The sequence below is a fragment of the Brachyistius frenatus genome, unplaced genomic scaffold (assembly GCF_029030835.1).
Source record: "Brachyistius frenatus isolate BFR_SWC_R1_liver_20210118 unplaced genomic scaffold, ASM2903083v1 Contig_67, whole genome shotgun sequence".
In the NCBI taxonomy this organism is placed as follows: Eukaryota; Metazoa; Chordata; class Actinopteri; family Embiotocidae; genus Brachyistius; species Brachyistius frenatus.
Genome location: NW_027210666.1, coordinates 267,882 through 292,343, shown reverse-complemented (window position 1 = coordinate 292,343; position 24,462 = coordinate 267,882). Strand labels below are relative to the sequence as shown.

General features: G+C 43.1%; 1 protein-coding gene across 6 annotated transcripts in view; it reads left to right on the top strand.

Moving 5' to 3' along the window:
* The window catches only part of qkia (QKI, KH domain containing, RNA binding a), a 72,851-nt gene that overhangs the window by 6,509 nt on the left and 41,880 nt on the right, over positions 1 to 24,462 (top strand). For all 6 annotated transcript variants that reach the window (XM_069707100.1, XM_069707097.1, XM_069707101.1 and 3 more), the window contains exon 2: positions 21,563 to 21,705. In XM_069707100.1, the coding sequence (XP_069563201.1) occupies positions 21,563 to 21,705 (143 nt within the window). The remainder of the gene's footprint in view (positions 1 to 21,562; positions 21,706 to 24,462) is intronic.

Genomic DNA, 24,462 nt, shown 5'->3' with positions numbered 1-24,462 from the left:
CACAGGGAATTTCCCTGAAGGAATTGAGCTATGTGGATTGTGTTAACGCAAGAGTCGTGGTTTAATGTGTTTGCTAGATGATGACAAGCGGGGCTAAAGACGTATCAGAGGATTTTGTCATAATTATGTTGCCACAGCTCCTTGACACAGACTCATTAAATCAGGCGGCTTATTCCTTTATCTGAATCCGGGCTCCTCCCACTGCCCTTGACCCAAGTTGTGTCAGCCTTTTACAATCCGTTTTCGTCATTTTTTCTTTTTTCTTTTTCTGTCCGATTCAAAAACATCTACGGGAAGTTTCAGACAGGAAAGTACTCTGGAGAGGGCGAGTCAGTGGTTTGTTTTTCTTTCAGTCAGACACGGAGAGGCAGAGGAGGGGGGGGGGGGAAGCTATTTTCTGGCTGTGGTGACAAGAGGCCTGCTCTTCTTTTACCCTCTACCACAGAGAGAGGGTGTGGGGAGGGGAGGGGGGTCTGTCTCAGCTTTCTTTTGAGTAATTTTGATTATTTCATGAATCATATCTCATCCCATTTCTCCATCTCGCATTTGCGCGGATAAGCAAGGCACACAATTTTTCTGGGTTCGGGGAAGTATGGGCCCCACCCTGTTACATTCTTCGAGTGCTTCAAATAGCTCTCCCACTCGCCTCACTGGTAACAGTCCGCCTTATTGCCAAACTCTTTCTTTTTCGCTGTTTAAGTAGCTGAGCTGCCACAACAGATACAGTGACGAACAATTAGGTTTGACAGAATCATACCAGCAACATTTGTTTTCATCCCATTTTTTTTTAATTTTTTTAAAATTTTTAATAGAAAAGGAGTGAAAAAAATGAGCTGAATACTCGCTCTGTCCTTCTCTCATTCGTCCACTTTTTTTTTTTTATGTTTAGAGGAGGAATGGCAAGTGAGCATTGGCAGCAAGCTCAGGAATTTTACCGGGATCGTCAGAGCACTTAACCTCCAGTCTGCTGTTTGTTTTCCACGCACAAACTCTCGTAGTGTTGCAGCTCTTGATTAAATGTCACATTGACACAAAGTACCTTCAAATATCCAAAAATGTTCAATGAGTCATTTTTCTTAAACTTGATAGATTTTTGTTTTGTTTTATTTACTGATTCCACTTGTATATAAAAAAAAATATATATAAAAGTCCAGTAATCCTCCAAAAACCTCAAATTTAAGGATACGCCCACCTCTATCTGTAAACCATTTACCATTGCAACATGTCCAAACCCATATCCTCATCCAAACCCTGCAGTTCGAGGGATCACGAGCCCTCGTCCTCTTCAAAACACCCTTGTAGATAAGTCGGCCTGTGGTCTGCACCCTTTGCCTCGGTTTCTCACTGGTAGCAGGCTGGCCGATAAATCACAGATGAATAATTAAACTGTCCTTTAGCAGCCCGTGTTGTTTCTGTGAGGCTTGGCAAGAGCAGGCGGCGCTGCCCTACCCTTCCCCAAGAGCCACAGAAAGTGAGGTGGCAAGAGGTGCTGGGATTCCTCCACAACATTGTGCCATCAAATATAAAGCGCCAGGAAGTAACTAGTCTCAGCTGCTTCTCTGAATATCTACAACTAACACATTTTTCAATCCTAAAATGTCAAAATCCATCCCCAATATTTGCTGTTGCTTCTTACTGCTCTCTTGATATTGTGCAAAACACCAATCGGTTCCTCTGCCGTTGTTTAGTTTCACCGTTGATTTAAACAAAATGCATGTTTTTGTAATGATAAAGTTTCTTATCCTGTTTCCTCTGGTGTATGCTTCTGCATCATTTGCTTTAATCAGAGTTTTTATTCTGGCATTTCCACTATGTTGACTGAAATGCACTGCAACTCTGTCATTGCGCAACTCTGTCATTGTGCAACTCTGTCATTTTCTTTGATACATTAGTAAACACGCTTTCCAGCATCCAGTTTTACAAGAGGATTGCCAAGTTTGTTTAGTCTGTCCTATACATTTAATCATGTCTTTATAACTTAAGAAATGGTTCGGAAACTACTAACACAATAATGCTGCAGTTTGCAGATCATGCTTTGTTTGTGTTTTTTTTTTTACTGAGGGCAGTTTTTATTGTTCAACTGGCTCTGTGTCTCGAATGCAGATGATCTCCTGTAATGTTTTCTACATGCTTCTTTTTATTTATTTATTTATTTTAGATATTGTGGTCCCTTCAGATATCTTGGAACTTGACGTGAATAAAATTGACATGTAGTGAGAAGAAAAAAAAAAAAAAAAAAAATCCTCGTATGTGTTTTACTGCCACCTTGAGATAGTTTTTCAGTAGTGAGGAGAACAAATGTTTTTGAAGCATTTGAGGTGAAGGTGCTTGCAGTTGTGATAATTAGCAGTAAAATACTATCATGTTTGTGTTTGGATCTCAAACTCCAAAAGTTCAATTCACCTTTTTAAATATTTTTATTTAAAAAAACAACAACTCTGTTTTGATAACAATATTTAGATATTTTACTTTCACACTGGCTTCTCTAAAATAGCTAAAATTGTAAAAAAAAAATTCTTGCTGTAGTTTTGGGTAAAAATACAAATTTAATTGGTTGAAAAACCTTGGATACTTGACCGACACTTTATGCTATCTCAAATATGCACCACTTACATTTTTCGAGAGTCGCCTTTTTCCACTTTGGCGCCTTTTTACTATTTGTAAAGATTGTCGTGTGTTAAGTAGAAGCATGTCAGCAGGGGGAAGGAGAGGATTCTCGAAGCCATCCTGCTGCCGTGTTTTCTGTAAGCACAGTGAACTTTGTATCCTCTTTTTAAAAGAGCTAATCTCACGTTGTTGTTATTCATATCTGCAGCGTTTCTACCGCTCGTACCAGAGCTTGTGACTGGAAGCTATGGGCGATGTAGAAGAGCAGAGTGGGATTGCCGTTAGCGGTTTACTATAATATCCAGCTCTGCGTTGTACTCTCGCGTGTAAGTGACAGAATCGATGTTGCAGTAGTCATGCCCCCCCCCCCCCCCTCCAATACATTTTAATTTCACTTTCCCCTTGAACCTTTTCAGCAATGTTTCATTTGCTTGAACGGGGTCTTCTGTGTCTGTGACAGTTACACACAGTGTCTGTCTAGCCTAACTCCAATTACACGTGTTGTGTTTAACCGTGGCTGTCTGCCCGTCTTGTGCTGTCATCTAAAACATGGTTTGCGTAGTATAATTTATGCCCATGTGCAATGCATCCAACCCAAAGTGATGGTAGCGGCACGTGATTGAAGTCAAGAGTTGTGCAACCGCGTGTGCGCCAGTTTTTTTTGTGTGTGTTTCTTCACTTTTATTATTTGTCGCTGGTTGTTGTGAGGCTTAAATCCGCCTGCCCTTATCACCGCAGCGGTTGGGAGATTACAGAGCAGAAACAATAGGTGGTTTTGTGTGATTAGACCTAATTTGGTGAAACAAAAGAGCTTCTGTAGCACCGTGTGTGTGACATAGGAAAGGCCAGCATAAAACCCTCGCAGATAGCTGGCTGGAAAGAATGTGTTGTCTATATGAAAGGGTTAGTGAGCGTGAGCCTCGTCGTCGCTGCTCAGTTGATTGATTGTGTTTGCTGAAAGCGAAAAAGGCAAGCAAGGCTGCAGAGAGCGCAGGGACGGTGAGAGTGATCAAGAACAGTGGGGGGAGACAGAGGATTCCTATGTGCTGTGAATGAGGTCATTTGGTTGGTTATGAGGAGGGTCAGTGACCCCCTCCCTCAGCTCCTCACGCCACCCCTCAGTCTCTCACTCTCTCTCACTCCCCTCAGCAAATGATACACAATGGCTTTTTGTGCTTTCATGGGCCAGACGCACACACTGGGTCATTCCTACCAGTTCACATAGACGTATGCACACAAGTGCTATCTGTCAAACAAGCCCACAAAACGGCATTAAATCTTTACTCATTGGATTCATTACTCTTAATTAACCGAACTGAATGTACCACGGTTTTAAAGCTGCCCAGTGATGGCGTTTACCCAACACACGACCATCCCGTCTATAGGTACTGCTCTCAAAGTTCAACGATGAGAGTGGAGACAACTGGCGGCATGTTAAAAAAAGGCTGTGCAATCTTTTTCTGATATATTTATTGCCTAAGCAAGCAATTTCCAGTTTAAAACGTCTTGCCATAAATATTCGCGTAAAATGAAAAGCGAATCACAAATGTTACCCGCTTACTTGCAGTTGATGTTATCTATTACAATCTGGTAAGCAAAACCAACTCTGGGCGCTTCCTTAAAATTGTTGCTTTATATTGGTGTAAAGTGAATGAAACCATGGAAATACCGTTATGTTAATGTCTTAAGTAAAACAAAGGGTTGTTCTGGTGTAGATATCATTTTTAGTTAACCAAAGTTATTTTTTGTTGTTAATGTTTTATTCCCAACTCGGTGGAACAACAAATACAAGCCATGTGGAAAGGAGGATATTGTTTGTGTAAGTCGTTAGTGTTCATGGACACTAGCTTTCTTCCAAAATACAGTGCTGCTCCAGTACAGCAATGCAATCAATGCATTGGTGTGTTTTCAGATTACAGGAATTTAAAAAAAAAAGAAAAAAAAGAAAAGCATGACACAAACAGTCAAAAAGTCAGCTGTGATCTGGCTTCATTCAAGAACATCACAGTCCACATTACGTTGACATTTCCCCCCTCTGACTCCGGGCCATGCTCATAATTACTAGAGCTTCAATGCCCGATGCACCTCTGACCCCCCCGAGAAGTTTTCCGTCACATCGATGGCCAATATAACGCAGAGTTTGCACTCAGTTAAATAGCTCAGAAGTAGTGAATAGACGAACCAAATGTGAAGCTGTATTATGTGTGCAGGGGCATTCCTGCTGCCATGTTTGACAGGTCAACTTTTAAATGAGTTAAAAAAAAAAACCCGAAACGGCCGGTATAGTCAAACCGTCTCTATGTTGAAAATAATGCTCCCGTACACTTTGGCCTTAATCTCTGTTCAGGGTGATTACACAGGAATGTTGGCCATAAAGGACTTACAAGGTGTTGGTTTATTGTCGTCTTGGATAAGATTACCGCTGCTCCTGTCTGTCTGGTGTTTTTATTTTCTCACAGGACGTGTCGCGACAAGCCTGCCGACAGGGAGCACAGCGATTCTAGAAACGGACTGGTTTGACTTTGTTTGTTGTAAAGGTGACCCTGCTCAGGATAAAGGGGGTATAGTTAATGGATAGATGTTATAAAGGTTTTGTTTTCGTACAGGATATATTTGTGATTGCTGACACTTTATATATATATATATATATATATATATATTTTTTTTTTTTTATATTATGGGCCTTGAGGGAAGGGAAGATTAATTGCAGCTGGAGGTGGACGGTGTGGGGACACAGCAGGGGAGACAGGTGTGGGCATGAGCGAGGTGCCAGCTGTTGTTGACACCTTAAGGTGAGGAATAGTCTGCCAGGAGATGAACTCGTCTCTCTCTGTCCCATCTAATCCTTCTCTCCAGCCCCCCTGTTTGTTATACCTCCTCTCCTCTCCTCTCCTCTCCTCTCCTCTCCTCTCCTCTCCTCTCCTCTCCTCTCCTCTCCTCTCCTCTCCTCTCCTCTCCTCTCCTCTCCTCTCCTCTCCTCTCCTCTCCTCTCCTCTCCTCTCCTCTCCTCTCCTCTCCTCTCCTCTCCTCTCCTCTCCTCTCCTCTCCTCTCCTCTCCCTTCCCCTCCTGTACTCTTGCTTTCCTGGAGAGTATTCGTCCGACACGAGTTTAGGTTGTTTTTGATGGGAGTTCTTCCTGCAACCTTATTTTTATTGAGCGACTGACACTTTCGATGAACCAGACCTCGGCTCTATCTGCCCTCCCCATCCTTCCCTCCCTAACACTCCCTCCCTCACACACACACACACACACACACACACACACACACACACACACACACACACACACACACACACACACACACACACACACGTAAAATCCTCCTCTGTCTGCACCTCATACACATACATACAGTTCTCTTAGTCGTCTCCGCCTCTCTCTCTCTCTTAAACATGTATCCATCCCTGCATCTGTTTATGTTACACTGTCTTCCATTTTGCTAATGTCGTGCTCGGCATGAGAAATTACCCATTGTCGTCTTGAGTGTTTTCCGACGGAGAAAATCAGTATCTTCCCAAGGGAATGACGCATTTTTCCTGTCTTTGTCTTTTCACCTATTTATTTGAGCAGAAGGACTCTACAGCTCCCTTCACCCTCCTTCAGTTCTCCTCTCTCATCTCTCGTTTCCTCCGATTTTTTTTTTTTTTTTTCCTTTTCTTTTCTTCACGCGCTCTCTGCTTCCATTTGTTTTCTCTTTTGCAGCTTCTCTCTCTACTTGTGAGCATGTGTGGCAGAAATCCAGCCTTGGGGCTACATTGCCTCTTTCATGTGACGACCGGTGGTGACATTAAAGGCCTGTAACGTGGTCTGTCGGTTTGCATCAGCCCAGCTCTGACTGTCTGTGCTCAGGACCTTAGTATGCACTCGGCTCTCCACTCAATCACTGCCAAGCTCGAACGTTGGTTGGTACAGAACAACATGCCTGTACCCACTGGCTGTAATTGTGCACATGCATATGCACTTGCAGATTTGTGAAGCCCTAACACCCAAGCACTTTGAGGCAGATCGATGTTTCAAGGCTTGAGCATCGTGGAAGCTTGGTTAATGAAAGTTGAGTCAGCGAGAAGGCTTCTCTCTTTTCCCCCTCATCCCTCTCCCCCCATTATGACACTCTGACCCAGTTGTTGTGGCTCCTCCAATATCTCTGTTTTTTTTAAATGCTCTAAAAGGTACATTCAACATGACTTGGCAGACAAAAACAGATTTATCAGATGATCTCCAGGACCAGACACCGGACCAATCAAAGTGCGCAGCCAAAGTGGAGGTCTTCTTATGATCTGCAGATACCAGGGTGACAGTCTGAGGGGAGCCCTTTTCCTTTCAATTGTCTGTCCTTCAAGATAAGCAATCAAAGAGAGAGTTTTCCAGCATCTCTCAACAGAGCCAGGCCTGTTTGTTCTTGATAGAGAATCTGTGTATACCAGTTTGACTTATGACTACCGAACACTTGGCACAGTCCATCTTCACTTACTCGGCCCAGAGCAGTTGAAATTCTGGCAGAGGACCATGTATATCCATCCAGCTATCTAACACATTTCTTCTATGTCTAATTTGTATTGTACAAGAGAAGGCGTTTGAGGTGGTAAGATTCAGATCCTGGAAAAAAAATGGCCCGTCAGGCTGCGAAGACAATGAGGAGCCAAGCGCAAAGACACAACAACAGCTGTGATGCGAGTCTTGTGTGTTGTCGCACCCAGGGACAGCGACTGAGTGGCTGCTGGACTGGAACTTAAGATGGTAGCTACAAGCCCCAGCAGGCCCTGTGCCTAGGGATGAAACAAGCTAACGAGCACAGACAAACACGCGTGTACACTTTGTGACGTAGCCCGTTTGTCTTCCTGTGTTCATACCTCTTGTCCGCCTCGCACAAATTCTATTTTGCATTTGGTGTATCGCCTGAAAATGCCACTTCAAAAATCACTCCACGGTAATGATAGGTGAACGCAGCAGGGTGATGCACTTGCAGTTTAGCAGTGGCAACCAACACGTTTTTCTATTTCATGTTTCTGTAAAAACACACAACACAGAGAACGTCAAAGTGGCAGCGTTACAGATCAGGTGACTTTTGTCTGAATGTGTCAGTGGTCGTATGCAGAACAGTCAAATCGGTCTAGTCCAGTCTTCTGATGAAAACTGTCTTAGAGGCCTTTAACTTAACTTCTTGGCTGCAATTGGTCATTCTGTCGAACTGTTTTGCATTGTACTGAAAGGCATTTTAGTGATGTCAAGCCCACATCATTTATATCGATGGGTAGACTGCACTAGTTACAGTTAGGTGTACCTATTAAACTGACAAGTTAATTTGATACGATTCAAAACAGTACAACAGTAGTTTCTTCGAAATATTTGTTGTAAACATTTATTTGAATTTCTAAATCCGTATCTCGGGTGATAGTTTTTAACACTATTGAATCACAGCCATGTTGCCCAGCTGAACAAATAGAAGGCACCTTGTACATCTGCTTTAACATGTTTACATTTATTGTCATTTTGAATGAATACATCTTCAGTAACATCAGGTTTTGATCCAGTAACAAAAACATACTCCTGCTTCCCTTTTTGTCGGCTAGTGTTGAGCTTTAACTTTGCTCTATAATCAGGTGAAGAGGCTGACTGTCGGAGGCAAAAGCATTGAAGATTAATCGCTAATGACACACTGTTTGCTTCGGTCTCCGTTTTGAGGCATCAATGTCTTCCTGCTGTAATCGAGTGACCTCATTCCCTGATAATGAGAGATTAAAGGAATGTGGTTGTCCCTCATTCTGCCACTTCCCTGCCTACAAACATCTATTAAATAAAGATATTTTCTTGAGTCTGTTTGTTGACATTCTGAGCGGTGCACTTCTGGCAGGATTCTGCCAGCTCCCATCTGTTCCTTGCCAAAGATCAGCAGTCACAGTTGATGTAAGGATTTGCCCAGGGTTTACAGTTAAAATGCAGCTCCGGTCTTATCCTCCCTTCTGTGTTCAACTGTGATTGAAAAGGTTCCCTGAATGTAACCCCCTTCCATCGCGCGCCCTTCATGTTTAGCGTTCGGTTTTTTTCCCCCACTGTACTTTCCTGCGGATTCTGCTTATGTTTTTTTTTGGAGGTATGGGTAAATTTTCCCTTCTGGGTACAAGCAACAACAAAAAAAGATTGAACCACATGGAGACATAAAGTCACACATTTATTTGTCGCTGTTTAAACTGATGTAGGGAGAGTGACGAATTATCTTCCCTCCCATCCTCGCCATTGGTGGTGTGCACAGTGGTCTCCTTAGTTACGGGTGGGGACAGGAAGCACGGTGCATGTTATCTTCTCCAGTCACATTGACAGTCAGAGCCTTTCCTTCCGCCCTCTTCCTCTCCTTTTTCCTCTTCTGACAGCTGGACCTTTCCTGCCATTGTTGCATGACAGAGGAGGCAGCTGTGTGTACACGCAGTCCAAATGTATTTAAGAAATGAACAATGGTTCGCAATTTTAGAGCCTCTAAGTGGTAGTCCGTATTTTAAGCTCATGGCTATCTACCTAACTCTCTGGCTGCATCCTTGAGGTGCAGCTTTGTATCCTAACAAGGGCCCATTGGCTACTGGCAGGAAATGTCACTTTTCTTGAGCCCCTCCTTTTGCGAAGGAAAAATATATCCCCTTTTTCCACCGACCAGAAAACACGGTTCCAGGGCAACAGTCGACACAAAATGGGGCCAAGGACTGTTTGAACCCACATCACTGACACGCACACCCCATCAGCATGCTTCCTGACTCTTCATCCTGTTATTCTTCCAATTCCTTATCTCGTATTCTCACCTCTCGTTGAGCTCAAAGCATGCATCCTGTACTTCCTTTTTACACAGCATCCCCCCCGCATTGGTGTGTGTGTGTGTGTGTGTGTGTGTGTGTGTGTGTGTGTGTGCTTGTTTGTAAGAGTATGCCCGGGGCCTCGGTGGATAAAGTGGGTGTGTTTCTGGGTGCCTATGTAGTGCATGCACATCGACTAAAACACTGAAAGTAGCGTTGAATGGGCGAAAGCAGAGTAAGAAAGGAATTGTTGTGGAGCACCGAGCAGCACGGCTCAGGTCTCACTTTAGTCTGCCTGATTTCACTGGCAGGTTAAAAAAGTCTGCGAAACGGAGTTCCCACAAGATGCAGAAGAACAGACAAACCGCTTTTTGCACACATGCGTTGTAGTTTTGTTGTGTTCATACCAATTACCCCCAACAGTTTGGACTGCTCCTGTCATAATAACCAAGCATCCCTTGGAAGCACGAAACACTTTCCCCTTCTTGTTGCAGCTCAGTTGAGGCACGGCGTTTCCTTTTTTTTTTTTTTTTGACCAAGTAGACCCTCTCGAAGTTGTGAAACCATTTTCGGCTCATGAGGCATGTCTCTTAAAACCAGCTTGTTAAATGACTATTGCTGTGACTTCCAATTTAACGCTACATATCACTTCCCCTTTCGATGGCAAAAGCAGCAGTAAAATAGCCTATCTTTGCTTGGTGGTTTTGAAGGAGCCTGCGTCTGCATTTGTGTGCATTAGTTTGGCTTTTTCAGCTGAGCTAGCGCATTGGGCTTCTTTTAAAAGGTATACCGAGGAGAGGGAAAGTATTAGCACAGAGCTCTTTTTTTAAATTTTTTTTTTTTTTTTTTACTATCACTGAATAATTAGCAATATTATCAAAGTCCTCTGAGAAAGAGCTCTTAGCTTTCTGTTAACTAAAACGCTAACACTCCCTGGTGCTGTCTGTAAGGGGATTGTATCTGTGTGAGGGTGTGCGGGAAAGTACACTCTCTGTAGTTTTTTTTTTTTTCTTTAGTTTTTTTCCCTTTACCCTGCTCAGTCGCCTCGGGGTGCCTGCCTCAAGTGTAACCGTGTGAGTGACAATGCATTTTCAAGTTTCGCCCTATCCGAAGTCTCCCACGCAGAGAGTAATGAACTTTGGCCCCTCGCGGCATCCATTAAGAGTAAACCATTATGGTTCTGTACTGAGGCAGCCCTCCCTGCCAGTTTCATCTCACTCTATAGCAGACCCCAGTGAGAGCACAAAACTGGCACTCCTATGGCTCATTGAGCTGCCAGCTTGCCCCCCCACCAACAGACAGCCCCATAAAGCAGTTCCACATCATCAAATGTGATGATCTCTTTTTCTAATTTTAGACTGAGGTCCTAATAGCTCTGCAGACACTGTCTGAAACACTCATTTTACTTCTAAGCTGGGAGCTGGGATGGTGTGGTGGTGTTAGAGCAGAGGACAGATTTTTGCTAAAACTCTTAGGAATTGTGCAAATTATTCACCCTTGCAGTTGAGCCAAATGTGACTTAGTGGATATCAAAACACCTTTGTTTGAAATGGAAAATGTTGCTGCTTTTAGTTTATTATATGATTTGATTATAAAAGATTGGTGTCGGATAAATCCATAAACATTTGGGATAAATAATTGTTCTCGTGTTGGCAAGTGCACTTTTTCTTTTCTTAGTTCCTCTGCCTAGTGGATTACTTTTAACACAAGGAAAGTGTTGGTCCGGATGAAAGACAGACCCTGATGTAAGCGGTCTGGAGTTTCATAGATAAATCTGCCTTTTCTGACATCTTTATTAAACGTCTAATGTCACACATGAACAATAACTGCAAACAAGAATTAAATTGAGAGAAAAATTCATTCCATTTAAAAAAAAAAAATGTAATAAAGTTGCATGTCATAGTATAGCAGCAAAGAAATGAATCCTTCCCCAAAGACAATTTGTATGAACCAGTAGATGTTCTTGTGCAAATTTAGTGTAATAGCTTTAGTAATCACGATTCTGCCCTTTCATTTTTTTTGGACATACTGGCACTCTTGAAAACTCGGTTATGAGATTACAACAAGATATATTCAGGTATTTTTTTTTTTATTTTTTTTTTTTAAATCTCTGAGATATTGGCATTTTAGCACTTTACATTCCTGATGACTTGGATGTTTTTTGATGACTGATCTGAACATTGGCATCATGACTCCTTCACCAGCCTGAGTGAACCTGGCCTACTTTTCATACCCGCTGTCACATCTGTCACTGCTGGTGCTGGAGTTGCCAAGTGACAGTAGTCGCTCCAATCAAATGGCAACGTTTGTCTACAACGACTGCCTGCTTTTGTCCCATTGTGGTATTTTCTTCTGCTGTCTACATGACTGTGTAAAATTGTTTTAATATGCACCGAAAGAAAAGCAAGGTTGCTTTTAAAAAAAAAAAATTTTATTCAGTAATTACATTCACACAAAGAGAGAAATCATTTCAACATTGTGACCTCCTTTTGTTTTTAAAACGGCTTCAGTTCTCCTACTAAATACATAAAAGCTTTCCACACTTCTTCTGTGTTCAGTTGTTTTCTTCTTTTTGAGCCACACTAGTTGTTGCAAGGGGCTTTTTGTTACTGAAGATTCTTATAACTTTTACTGTCTTGCACGACAGACAAGAATCTAAACGTGCTAAAAGTACTGCAGTTCAGTCCATTTTGTCCCACTCCATCTATGTTTCTGCTTCTTTATTTGCTCCCTTCAACACTCGTCTTTTCATTGATCCTCCTCTCCTTCTCCGCACTGTCTGTTTGCTTTGTTTAATCACCAAACTAACGTGCTATGACACATTTTTATGGCACGCCGTCACCGAGGCTGCCAGCAGCCACAGAACGGCACATTCAGCCTGGCACCTCTTCCACCTTCCTGCATGCAGTCTCACGGACAGCCCCAGAAAATATTGCATTTGCCACCGGTTATGATTAATGGCTCTGCTGATTGCTGTTCTTGGCCATCACCACACCTACATGCTCTGCTTTTAGCATACATATTGTCAGTGGTTCGGTCAGAATAGAGGGCGGCGGTAGACTGTGACTCCCAACTTCCCAATGTTTCTGACGTGTCTAGGAATGTCAAGATGTGTTCAGTTAATAGTTTGTCAACAACTGAAGTCAGCAGTAATAAAAAGTAATCAAATTCACGATTGGAGTAAAAGTTGGACTGAAACGTTTGTTGCAAAAAAGGATCAAGTTTAAACCAAACCTCGCATATGACAAAATAAGTCTTGCTCTTTATGTTTTAGATCAATAATAATACATTCATTTGTTTCCTCATGATGAGATAAAAATGAATTGTAGTTGTAATAATAAAATATAATAATCCTGATGCGAGTTCACTGTATTCTGCTAATAAAGATATAAGCAGGCATTTTAACATTTCCACCTTTTTCCAACTGGAACTTTGCAGCACTGGTTTCCCGTAACACTCAGTCATCATCATAAAATAATTAAAACGGTAAGAGTCGGGGGAGAATGTGGAGTGTGGTGTAATGGAGAGCAGCTGTGTGTTTCTCTAATCTGTGTTTTTAATCTGTCTCTTTGTCACTAGACTAAATATGAAGCAAAGGCTAGTAAAGCAAGCCAGAGGAGCGATGTAGCACTATTTCCTTTTTGTTTCCTGCCGTATTTGTTGAGCAGATTTTTCTCTCAGGCAGTTTTCCCTCCTCCTTCCGTGTGGAGCGTTATTTCTGTGGGTTCGCTCTCTCAGGGGAGGCTTGCCTACAAACGCACACGCTCATTAGTTTGTGTGTGTGGGCGTTTTAATGTTTAGTTGCGCGTTTGTTTTTATGTGTGCTGTATGTGCTCTCGTTTTTTTTTGTCAGGGCTGCACACAGTCCTGTGCATTGCAGGGTTATATAGATTCAATTATGTTTGAGCCGTGCGTGTGTTTTCTGGCAGTTTTAGCTCATTATTGATGATCAGAGAGCAGAACGAGGTGCTTTCAAAGAGGCGGTTGGCTGCGATACAAACCTACATGTGGATACTCACACCCAGCGTTCTCTATTTTCTACTATTGGAGAACCTGAGCGTTTGCCTCAAACAGACTGTGTTACTGCTAGTGTGTTTGTAAGCATTTCTTTTGTCCCTCCATCCCCAATTTGGATGAGAGAGTAGCTCATCTGTGTCTTGGCTTGCTGTGAGTGTGTGTGTGCGTGAGAATGTTTTTCTGTATTCCTTTTTTTTTTTTTTCTCCCCTCTTACCTAGCGCACAGAGGATAGGATCCAGAAACCTTGTTATGCCAGTCGTTTATTTAGTGGCCTATCTACTTAAAGACCTGACACTGGAGCTTTTTACCCAGGCTGCCTCAGGAAAATCCCTGACACAATATAAATCTCACCCTTTGGCTGCAAACCGCACCATCATTTCTGTCTAGAGCCATTCAGACCCCTCCGCCTGTGGGGGTCAGCGCTTATATCTGCGACATGCCAGGGTTAAGCACCTGTGGGGATCAGTCCCTGTAAAGTAAAAGTGAGATATATTTGTTTTAGTACTATTTGAATTTAATAGTCGAGATACATTTTGAGAGCATTAAAAAAAAAGTTTACAAAAATAACAAAATAATCTGTGAACTGATCCCTTATTAGAGAAATTCCTATGCAAGGGATGTGTGGCAACATCCTCGGCCCTCGTTCTGTACCAAAATGCTAAAAGCAGTCCGGGTTAGTCAAACAAGGTGTAAATCTTCCAGAATGAATGTTGGTTTTGTACAAAATGACCTCTCTGTACTGCTGTTGTCGCAGGTGTGCAGGCAAGCTATGTAAAGGGAAACGCGTGCAGGAAATATTGTACTAAAACGACATATCTTCGGAAGATACCCAGGAAACAGTAGGGGGAGATAACTGCCTGTTTTTTTTTTCTAGCTTAATTAAAAAACGATTTGAATGTGAATGAACATTATTGTGGAGGGGGGGGGGGCTCTCTGTGTCGTGTATGACTGAGTATAGTCACATATCCACAGCAAGAATCTTGGTGTTTTTTTTTTTGTTATTACCTTTTTTTCTGTCAGACTCTATGAACAGAGGCTGTCGTGGGGGAATGACTGGCGCCCCAGTGTGTTTTAGACTTCAGAAAGTAATAGACGCAGTCGAGCAATGCTTTCATAAATGAGTTTTGATGAAGCCATTTACAGAGAGAGAACATTGCCTTAATTAGGTTGCACAATGTTGATCCACAGTTGTCATCGTTTCCTGTTTGTACAATGCCGCTATTCTTTATTTGGAAACCATCACTTTCCAGGCATGTCTCGTTTCACCTGGTAGGCCATGTGAACAGAGTTGCAGATCGGGCAGAACACATTGTGCAGAACATATTGTGCTGAACATTTTGTGATAAATACGTGTACTGTACCACTCCTACTATCCATTATGTTAATTGGAGAATGTGGTAAATTGGCCATCTGGCTACAGGATGTCGACATTAAAGTTCACCAATGTCAAATGTTTCCCAATGCAAACTGGTAGGACGGTATATTTCACGACTCAACATGTTTGTATTTATTCTTTCTTTTTTTTGTTTGTCTGTCTTGTAAGACATGAAATATACATGCTGCTGATAGTACAGCAAGCTCATTAACAGGAATATTTTGTGCATGGACATCAAAGGATTGTGCAGTGGAGGCCTGCTGTTAAATCAAAGATCAGGAAGTACAAAAATAAGACAGAAGCACAAGGAAACTTATTTTTCTTCGCAAAGAGGGAGGGGGAGAGAGAGACAGCTGTGAGTTGATGATAAGACCCAGAAATGCATACGTTTTCATGGCTCAGTCACCCCCACCAAGGCACACTATACTTCTGCTCGCTGCTTTAAAAGAACCCCCCTTCGTCTTTCATATGCTTGGCCTGCCAAACCCCTAAACTGTTGAAGTGGAGTGTCGTCTTGGATAAAGTCGTCTGTGCCGTGAATAAAGGGTAGGAATGCATTAAACGCCCAAATCCTTTCGCTTGCAACGAGTACCCGGGCTTTGTGATTGCTAAAGTGCACAGCTTTAAAGTGAAAAGGCTTGTTCCTCGTCCGAGTCTTGTTTCACTCAGCTCTGGCACATTTAGGTGCGTCTGCGATTGCTGTAGCTTTTTGGATGCCACCACATTTTACGTCTATATTTATCTCCACTTTCTGGATGGTCTCCCCCCCCCCCCACCCACTCCTCCCCCCCTTCCCCCGCCCCTCTTTAAATCATGAATTGCGCACACATGAACATGCAAGCAGGAAAAGATGAAATGATTTTGAACGCTACAGGTTTTTGATCTTAAAACCAACCTAAACTGGAAGGACTCGTTCAGTCTCTGCAGAGTTGAACATTTGATCATTTTGGCTTTAAGATTAATTGGTGTTAGACTCAATCTGTTTCAGGTGCCAGATATTATCAGCCTAATGCCAGCCATCACAAGGCACCTAAAGCAGCTTTCCTCAGGCAAAGCTGATCACACAGGTTACTCACCCATTACATTTCTTTTGCTCTCTCTCTCTCTTTGTCCTTTTCTTTTTCTTTTTTTTTTTTTCTGTCTTTCTCTCTCACACACGCACACACTCACAGATGTGCACTACATGGTCAGAGGACGTTTTACTGTGAGCTACAGGGTGAGGACAAAGCAGTTATGGAGCATGTCTATTTTTGGGCTCTTAATGGACTTGCTCCCGTTCTCTTATGGAACAGGTCTAGTTGAATGATGTTCACTTGTCTTAAAACCTGATTACAGTATCTCCTTCTGGACTTCCATTGTTTGTTTTTTTAAGTTTCACTTCTTTCTGGTTCTGCTATCTCTCTGCTCTGGGATCTTTCTTCCCCTCCGCGAATCCTTCAAGTTTGTCATCATGCTGCATTTACATTCATTCAGATGGAGCTCCAACATTAGAAACTGTTCCCACCTCAAGTGGATGTTCTTCTGTATAAGCCTTTCTTCTCCTCCTCATCGTGAGTGCTCCTGAACTTTTTGCCTTGGTTCTGCTTGCGCTGCTTCTGTGTGATCATGTTTTTGGCAGCAGTCTTGGAAAACGCATAACAAGCTTCATCATCCCATGGTTGTGAGCTCACACTTGTTGACTGTCATTGGCTGACGGTATCATAAATTAATACACTCGATCAATTTGTTTTCCTGTGCTACTGCTATCGCTTCCTCCATATTGGACATGCCATTCAAGCTTCAGGCCTCCTATGCTACATCAAGGGTTAATAAGCTCCTTTTTGGGCAAAACTCTGACTTGCACCCAACTGGGTTTTTTTCAAAAGTGACTTTTAAGCATTGCTAGTGTACAAAACCAATCATGTTGGAGATTGGAGCTGAGCGAAAGACCTGTTTGTGCAGATTCTTTGCTAGGCATGTTGTTTTTAAGCTGTTTTACATGATATCAGCACATTTCATGCTGCTTATTTGTAAATTGATTTTTGTAAAGCTAATAATTTAGCTCTGCTTAATGTATCAGCATTTCGCTTGAATCAAAACGTTATTCTAGAGGCAATTAATTACTTAAAATGTGGAGTCATTAATTGATTTATATCTGTTAGCCTTAAAATATTCATATGTTTGGTTTTGTCTACCTCACTATCATGGCATCAATTTTCATAAAATAATGACTTCTGCGTTTTCATCAGCATCTTGCAGTCTTCCTCAGCTTACGGAGTTTGGTTTTTCTAACCGACGGCTCAGCTGTCATCATGCGATCTAAAACCTTTGGCATTTGTATATCACGGGACTTAAAAGTGACACTCGGTCCACATGACGACAACTGAGGTGACAACCATCAACCGAGGGATGAATGTGAGAAGTGATTGCAAGATCCAAACAAAACTAGTCAGTGGACCTGGCATACGATTTTTTTTTTCTTTTCCAAACTGTTTTTCAAAGTCAGGAATGAACCTTTGCACCTGACATCCACCCACCAGACCTCACTTTGATTTTTGGCTCTCATCTTACAGACACTTGTCTCCCATATCCCTTCGTCCACTTTCTCTCAAGCTCCTCACCTGCCATTCTCCTCTCCCTCATCCTTCGCTTGGAGTATTCATCGCTTCCCATTCCCAAGATCACAAAAGGACATGAGGAGAAATTGTCTCTTTACGTGACAAAGGGCAGATAGATATGCAGCCTCAGTCAGTGACATTTTCTTTTTGCACTGCAGATTTGAGATGGAAGGGCAGAAATAGAGAGAAATAAAAAAAAAAGGGGGAGGATAAAATTAAAATGTTTTAACTTTTATTGAGTCAAAAAAAGAGCAGCGTGAGTCGAGAGGAATTCAACTGCACTCCGCTTGCTCAGCACTGGTTCAAATCCATCCATCTTTCCTCTGTGTTTGTCTCATCAAACCTTCCACTGTGTCCTCCAACTACTGTCAAGGTCGAGTTTTGTTTCTTCCTGACAGATGTCTGAGTAAACACAGGAACTATTATCTGTGCAACACACACACACACACACACACACACACACACACACACACACACACACACACACACACACACACACACACACACACACAGGTAAATGGCAGAAAGTGCTGAGTCAGGTTGTGGATGACAAACTGGCATTGAGCTGAGAGAAGGCTGAACGAGATAACATGGGCGCAAAGGAACTGTGGCATTTTTCTTCTGCCATCTAATACCCAACAAGAAAAGTCCTCATTCGATGGCCTACCTCTCTCTTACTCCAGCTGATTTTCTTCTTCTTTTTTTTTTTTCCCCCACTTTCGGCTGTTCTTTCGAAGACGGTGTCACCCTCCCACCCCCCACAGAAGATAGTTATCCAGACACACACGGACGTTCTTACTAAATCACCCTTTTCTGGCGGGGTGGACAGCTAGACAAATGATTTTGTCGGCCATGCAAGGCAAGGGGTAATTTTTTAGGTGAGCACAACGCTTCAGAAAAGACTTGCCGCAATGAAATTAGAGGTTGTCAAATGCCGCACGTCTGCATTGATGGCCCAGTGCGGCCCCCTTATGTTAATGTGGCATTTCAGCGAGAGGAAATGGAATTAGAGGGAGGAGGGATACTGCCGATGGGTTTTTTTGGGGTTGAATTGTCACATGTGAATGCCGCTTTGTTTTCTCTTGTTATTTGAAGGACAAAAGTTCTTGGGTGCATTAAACCCAAGTTATAGTACACCGTGTAGTTGCTGTCATCGAAATGCAGAAAAGTGATTTTCTGACCTGCACAATATTCGCTCTTCTTTTCCCGTCATTGATGGCTCTCGCACACCGTTTTAATCCACCACCAGTGTGTGAAATGGCTCTTCGGTATTTATTATTGTTTGCTTTAAGAAACAGACGTAGCGAGCTACTAAGATTGACAGAAAGTGGTTGCGCTATTATCTTTCAACATTCAATGTTATGCTATTTTTATTTTGAGAAAGACATGTAATCTTGCTGTAGAAGAATTACTATACCAGCCATTAGAGTGAGTTGTAGTGTTGTTATTCTACCTCGAAACCATCGTACTCCAGTTTAACTTACTTGAGGGACACACAACACACCCTCTTCTGCAAGAAAATATATTGTTTTTCTGCAGTTTTCTTTGTACTCCCCGTGTTAAGCGGTCCCGATCTCCTCCCTGTACGTGCCGCTGCCAAACCCCTGCGCGCACTGACAAAACCGAGATGCGGCCAACTGTTCGGACTGATGTAATCTGTTCTCCGGGCTAGATACCATGAGGATGAATTCATCTTTTGGGAAGTACTGGGAGTATCTGCGGATCACGGAGTGCTGAGGTCATGCGGTTTGGGATAGAGTCGCTCGGGGCCGATTCTCCTGGCTTGCTTGTACGGTTCAGTTTCTAGTTTCTTCCACAGGTGTTGTCCACACAGCTGCAAAGCCAGATATTTATCTGTATGCTTGTCAGTGTCTGTGACGACGACCCCCCCCCCCCTCTCCACCCCCTTCCTCCGGCGACACATTTGTCAGTCTGTTGTTGACGGTATCCAGAGACGACATTTCTTCAGTTCAATGGGAAATCCCGTCGAACCGATTCCACAGCCGAGTTCAAGAGTGTCTTATTATTTGGGCCCGAGCACCGGGCATCTATTGTATTTCGTAAAAATGTTCTTGGACGTTCGTCGTTCTTCTCCTTGCGTAAAGTGATTTGCCTTTTTGGAGGCTTTATCGTATTCAAAAACTCATGAAAATGGAAACACATAATGTCTCCCGACCTTCTCCAAACATCACAGGTATGATAACAGCCCCGCCCCAAAGACCCCTGTGTGGTAATATTCGCTCATAGTCATAGCGCCCCCTGTTGGCCACCGGAAATTACACTTTTCATACTTTCACATTCTCCGTCGAGCTGGTTGATCACATGAACGTAAAGTCGGGTCACAATAACCTAAACATGTAGTTGATGATATATTGAGACATTCGTTCGACTTTGTCAATGGGCGTCGCCGTGACGATGTGGCAAAGTTGGATGTCTCGCCGTGACACAGGAAGTTGATGTTTAAGGTCAAAGGATGCTTGAAACCTCACGAAACGTGTGACATACATCTGGCGTGGTGAGACGACACATGATATGTGTTTTGCGAGTGGGCGTGGCCTAACGGCTCGCTCGCCGTGACACAGGAAGTTGATATTTAAGGTCAACGGATGCTTGAAACCTCACAAAACGTGTGGCATACATCCGGTGTGGTGAGACCATACATTATATACCTGTTTTGTGAGAAGCAGGGATATGCGGTCCCTCGCGCGCTGCACGTCGGGGAGGCGGCGCGCCGGAGTGCGAGGGCCCGTACATCACTGCTTGCAGTTTTAATTAGTGTTTTGTCTTTGGTAAAATTATAACATAAAAAAAAGAAACTACATTACAGAACTAGTCTACAACCTTATTACGTAAGTTTGACCCACCTTCCAATTTTGCCTCAGTGTAAGGTCCAGTGTAAGGTTGTGGTTTTGAAGTCAGGCATGCTTTACTAAGGGCATCTACAGTTGAGTGTCATGTTCCCTCGCTGCAGTTTAATATAGAGCCTCCCTGCTGCCAGAAAGTCACAGGGGTGATAGAAATAGTGCCTAACACCTGCCCCCACTCCACTCCCCACCTCACACATGTCATTCCTCAAGGCTTCACTGGCCCTACCATTTTACCCCCCCACCCCCATATCATTTTCAAACTTAGTGTTTCTTTGTCGGTGCCTCTTTTTGGATTACATCTCGCTCCCTTTTTGGTTCGGCAACGCCGATGACTGTGCAGTGATGGCAACGTGGGAGGCAAAAGTGTGACCCCAGTATGTCCTCCATTAATCGGTGTTACAACTGCAGCCGTTGATCCTCATCCATCTGTGACACACTCGCATGTATAGTCAAACGGGCTGGGTAGCATCAATGAATGCTTTTTTCCCTCAACCCACGTAGCGCAGCAATTCTCGTGCGTGTGTGTGTGTGTGTGTGTGTGTGTGTGTGTGTGTGTGTGTGTGTGTGTGTGTGTGTGTGTGTGTGTGTGTGTGTGTGTGTGTGTGTGTGTGTGTGAGAGAACTTTTGAGAGCTGCGCCTACAGTAAAAACGGGCGTGTGCGTGAATTAGAGGTGAGCATGTGTGTATGAAAGAGTTGGAACAGAAGTCTCCGTTGGCAGCGCGTGTGTGAGTGAGAGAGAGGTCCATTAGTTTCATCTGACAGAGGGATCAGATCTGAAGGCGGCATATACCTAAGTCTGAGCGATTGTGTGCGTCTGGTCTCGTGCTCAGCCGCTCACACAGGCTGCGCTTGGAGAACAGCCGCTGGGGAGGAAGAAAGGAAGCACAGTAGCTTTAACCCGTAAATAATGCAGCGCTTAACTTTTGTCTCCTGCATGTAGAATAACTCGCACACAAACACAGATTCAATGTTTTTTTTTTTTTTTTTAGTCAGAGCAGTATGTTATGAAAATGTACTATTTCCTGTAGGTGTTGGGAAGCGTCCATGCATTTTTACACTCGCAGGCTGTGATACGTTTGTGTGTTGGTATCCTCCAAAACCAAAGTTACACGATTGTTTATCTGTGCAAGACAATACTCAAGGCAGTTAACAAACTTAAGAAGTGCGCCTTTAATATACATATGCCACATTAAGCCTTTGCCCGTGAGTCAAAATCAATACGACAGTGATTTATGTAATATGAAATTTTAAAATGTGTCACTCCTCTGTTGTTACTCAGTTTCTAACAACAGTTTGCATATTTTTTGTGTGTTTCAGAGATCAATAGAGTGCGTAAAGACATGTACAGCGACACAGTGAATGGCCTCGTGGACAGACACCCGCTGGAGCTGCCTGAACCAATCGGACCCATCGTTCACCTGCAGGAAAAACTGTTTGTGCCTGTCAAAGAGTACCCAGACGTAAGTAGCACCGTTCACACATCTCGCACTACGGCAGCTGTGTCACATTGCCAATAATATCGGTGCATTTGCCCTAATTGTTTTCAGACTAATATTTACACAATAATGTGTGTTTTTAAGAAAATATTGTAAATTTGCCAAAATCAATCTTGCAACATATGTTTTCAGTTTAGTATTGTCATGAAATTTAGATTTATGAGATTTATTCTAAAACGTTCATATCAGCAGCTGTAAAAAGATTCAGAATTATGTTGACACGCACGCACGCACGCACGCACGCACGCACGCACGCACACACACACACACACACACACACACACACACACACACACACACACACACACACACACACACACACACACACACACACACACACACACACACACACACACACACAGTTGGTCCTCTTGCCTTAGGCCATGTGTCTTTGGGATGTCATCGCTGGGATGACAGCTGCCGATAGTTTAGCAATCTGTCAGCATTGAGGACAAACCTCCTTTCTAGTGTACATTTGCTCATTCCTTTCTGCTTTCCTCATGCATTCTTTCTGCCTTTCAGTTTTTGCTTCCTTTTCAATTCATGGTTAGTAAATGCACAACTCTTGACTGTGTTCTTTATTTTAAGCAGTAGCTCGACTCATAACATGTGCACCAAGTTGATAATGTACTGCCTATATCAGATTGCAAGGCTAATTTGGTCCGGGTCTCAGGGAAAACACAGCACGTTAGGTTGTTTATGGGCCAACTCGGTGGTATATTAGAATATGTAGGAGATTGAAAGGAGTAACATCATGAAAAATAAACTGTAATTTCATAAATATTCAGTTGATGGAGATGGAAATCCTTTGCACTTACCACGCACTTTGGCTGGAGCAGGGGTAGAGACGATTTCTTTCAAGGATGGAAAAACAGAATTAAAGGCACGTGCACTTTTGGGAAAGAATAGTACATGGCAGAGGTATCATGATGAGGAGGACGGTGGAAACACAGAGGAGGAGAGTCCGTAAAAGTATTGTCTGCAGGACGACGTCCAGGTGTGTGAAGCCTTGTAATATGTATGTGTGTAAAGCTTTGACCACAGTCAGTCAGCCAGCCACATTCCTGGCCTCATGGTAATCTTTGGCACACGCATGAATAACTGTGTCACGTCTTGAGGAGCAACGTTTATCTTCATAATCCCTGCAGCTTGCAATGAGGAAATGAATGGAGGGAGGTGACGGAGGATAAGAGACACCGTAGAGCAGGGCGAGGCCAAGCCAGGCATGGAGTGCATTTTCCCCCTGACAGAATTGATAAAGGGCACGAGGGTCTGGCTCGGATCAGCTTAGCTCCGGCTGACCCTCAGACCAGACGCCCTCCGTCTGATGCTCAAACTAAATCAAATTATCACATCTGGGTTTTTGACTTTCATATTTCGTGACTGTCCACCAATTAAATATGATAATCGCGCGTTTGCACGTTTTTTTTTTTTTTTTTTTTTCTTTAATTCTTCACGTTTTAGAAATATCAACAATAATCACAAATAGTGTATTAATTCTTGAGTAACCTGTGCATCCATATCTGAGACATTATAAATACATACGTTTTAAACTGTAATGCTGTGCTGACCATTGATGGTCGATTGTTCAGTTGTCTTAAAAGGCGTGCCGGGGTACTGTGGTCGACTGAACTGAAATCATCCTCTATGTACAACATGCCATTTAAAGATATATAATGTATGCTTTTCATTACTGCTGGAATCTTTGGGGTTTGGTGCTATCCCTGTGGACAAGCATAAAGATTTTAAGTGCGAGGGAGATCTGTGGAACAATGTGTGCCACCTGTGACTGTGGACACACGAATGCAGTGACTCACACACACACACACACACACACACACACACACACACACACACACACACACACACACACACACACACACACACACACACACACACACACACACACACACACACACACACACACACACACACACACACACTTTTAAAAGTGTTGCATCCTCAGGTGACCCCTGTGTTCCCTTTGCTCGCTGTGCTATGCTGCTTTGCCAAGAGCAGGGCTGTAACTCTGTATTGTGTTTATGAGCTGTCTGGAAAGCTCCTAACTTAATTAGGTTTCCCCCTGGTGGCCAAGATGACTCACTGATGACCTTAGGAGACACAAATTAACACACACACACACACACACACACACACACACACACACACACACACACACACACACACACACACACACACACACACACACACACACACACACACACACACACACACACACACACACACACACACACACACACACACACACACACGCACACACGCGCGAGCACAGACGGTACAGAACTGCAATGACAGAAAAATGGTACATATTTTTTCCACTTTTATTTTGGGATACACATTTATAACGCTTCGACCAAGGGTGGTCATTAAGTCAGCAGGGAGGGAGGCGAATGCCATATAGCTTTGTTATATATAGATGTGATGAGAGGAGCCAGGGGAAATCAGTAGCGGGTCCCAATAAAATTATTCTTTCTACCTCGCCTGTTCTCGGAAAATAAACCTTTTGTTGTGTTGCACATATTTTTTAATGCTCACAGTATAACTTGTTATAAGTCATGAGGAGTAACTTTGTCCTGAAATTTATTTGAACAGCAGACAGTGGCAGATAAAAAAAAAAAAGTGGCTGCATGTTCAGCTCACTTCCTCGTAGAACGTAGCTCGCCATGTCTCAACACAGTGAGCCACAGTATCCCAAGATCC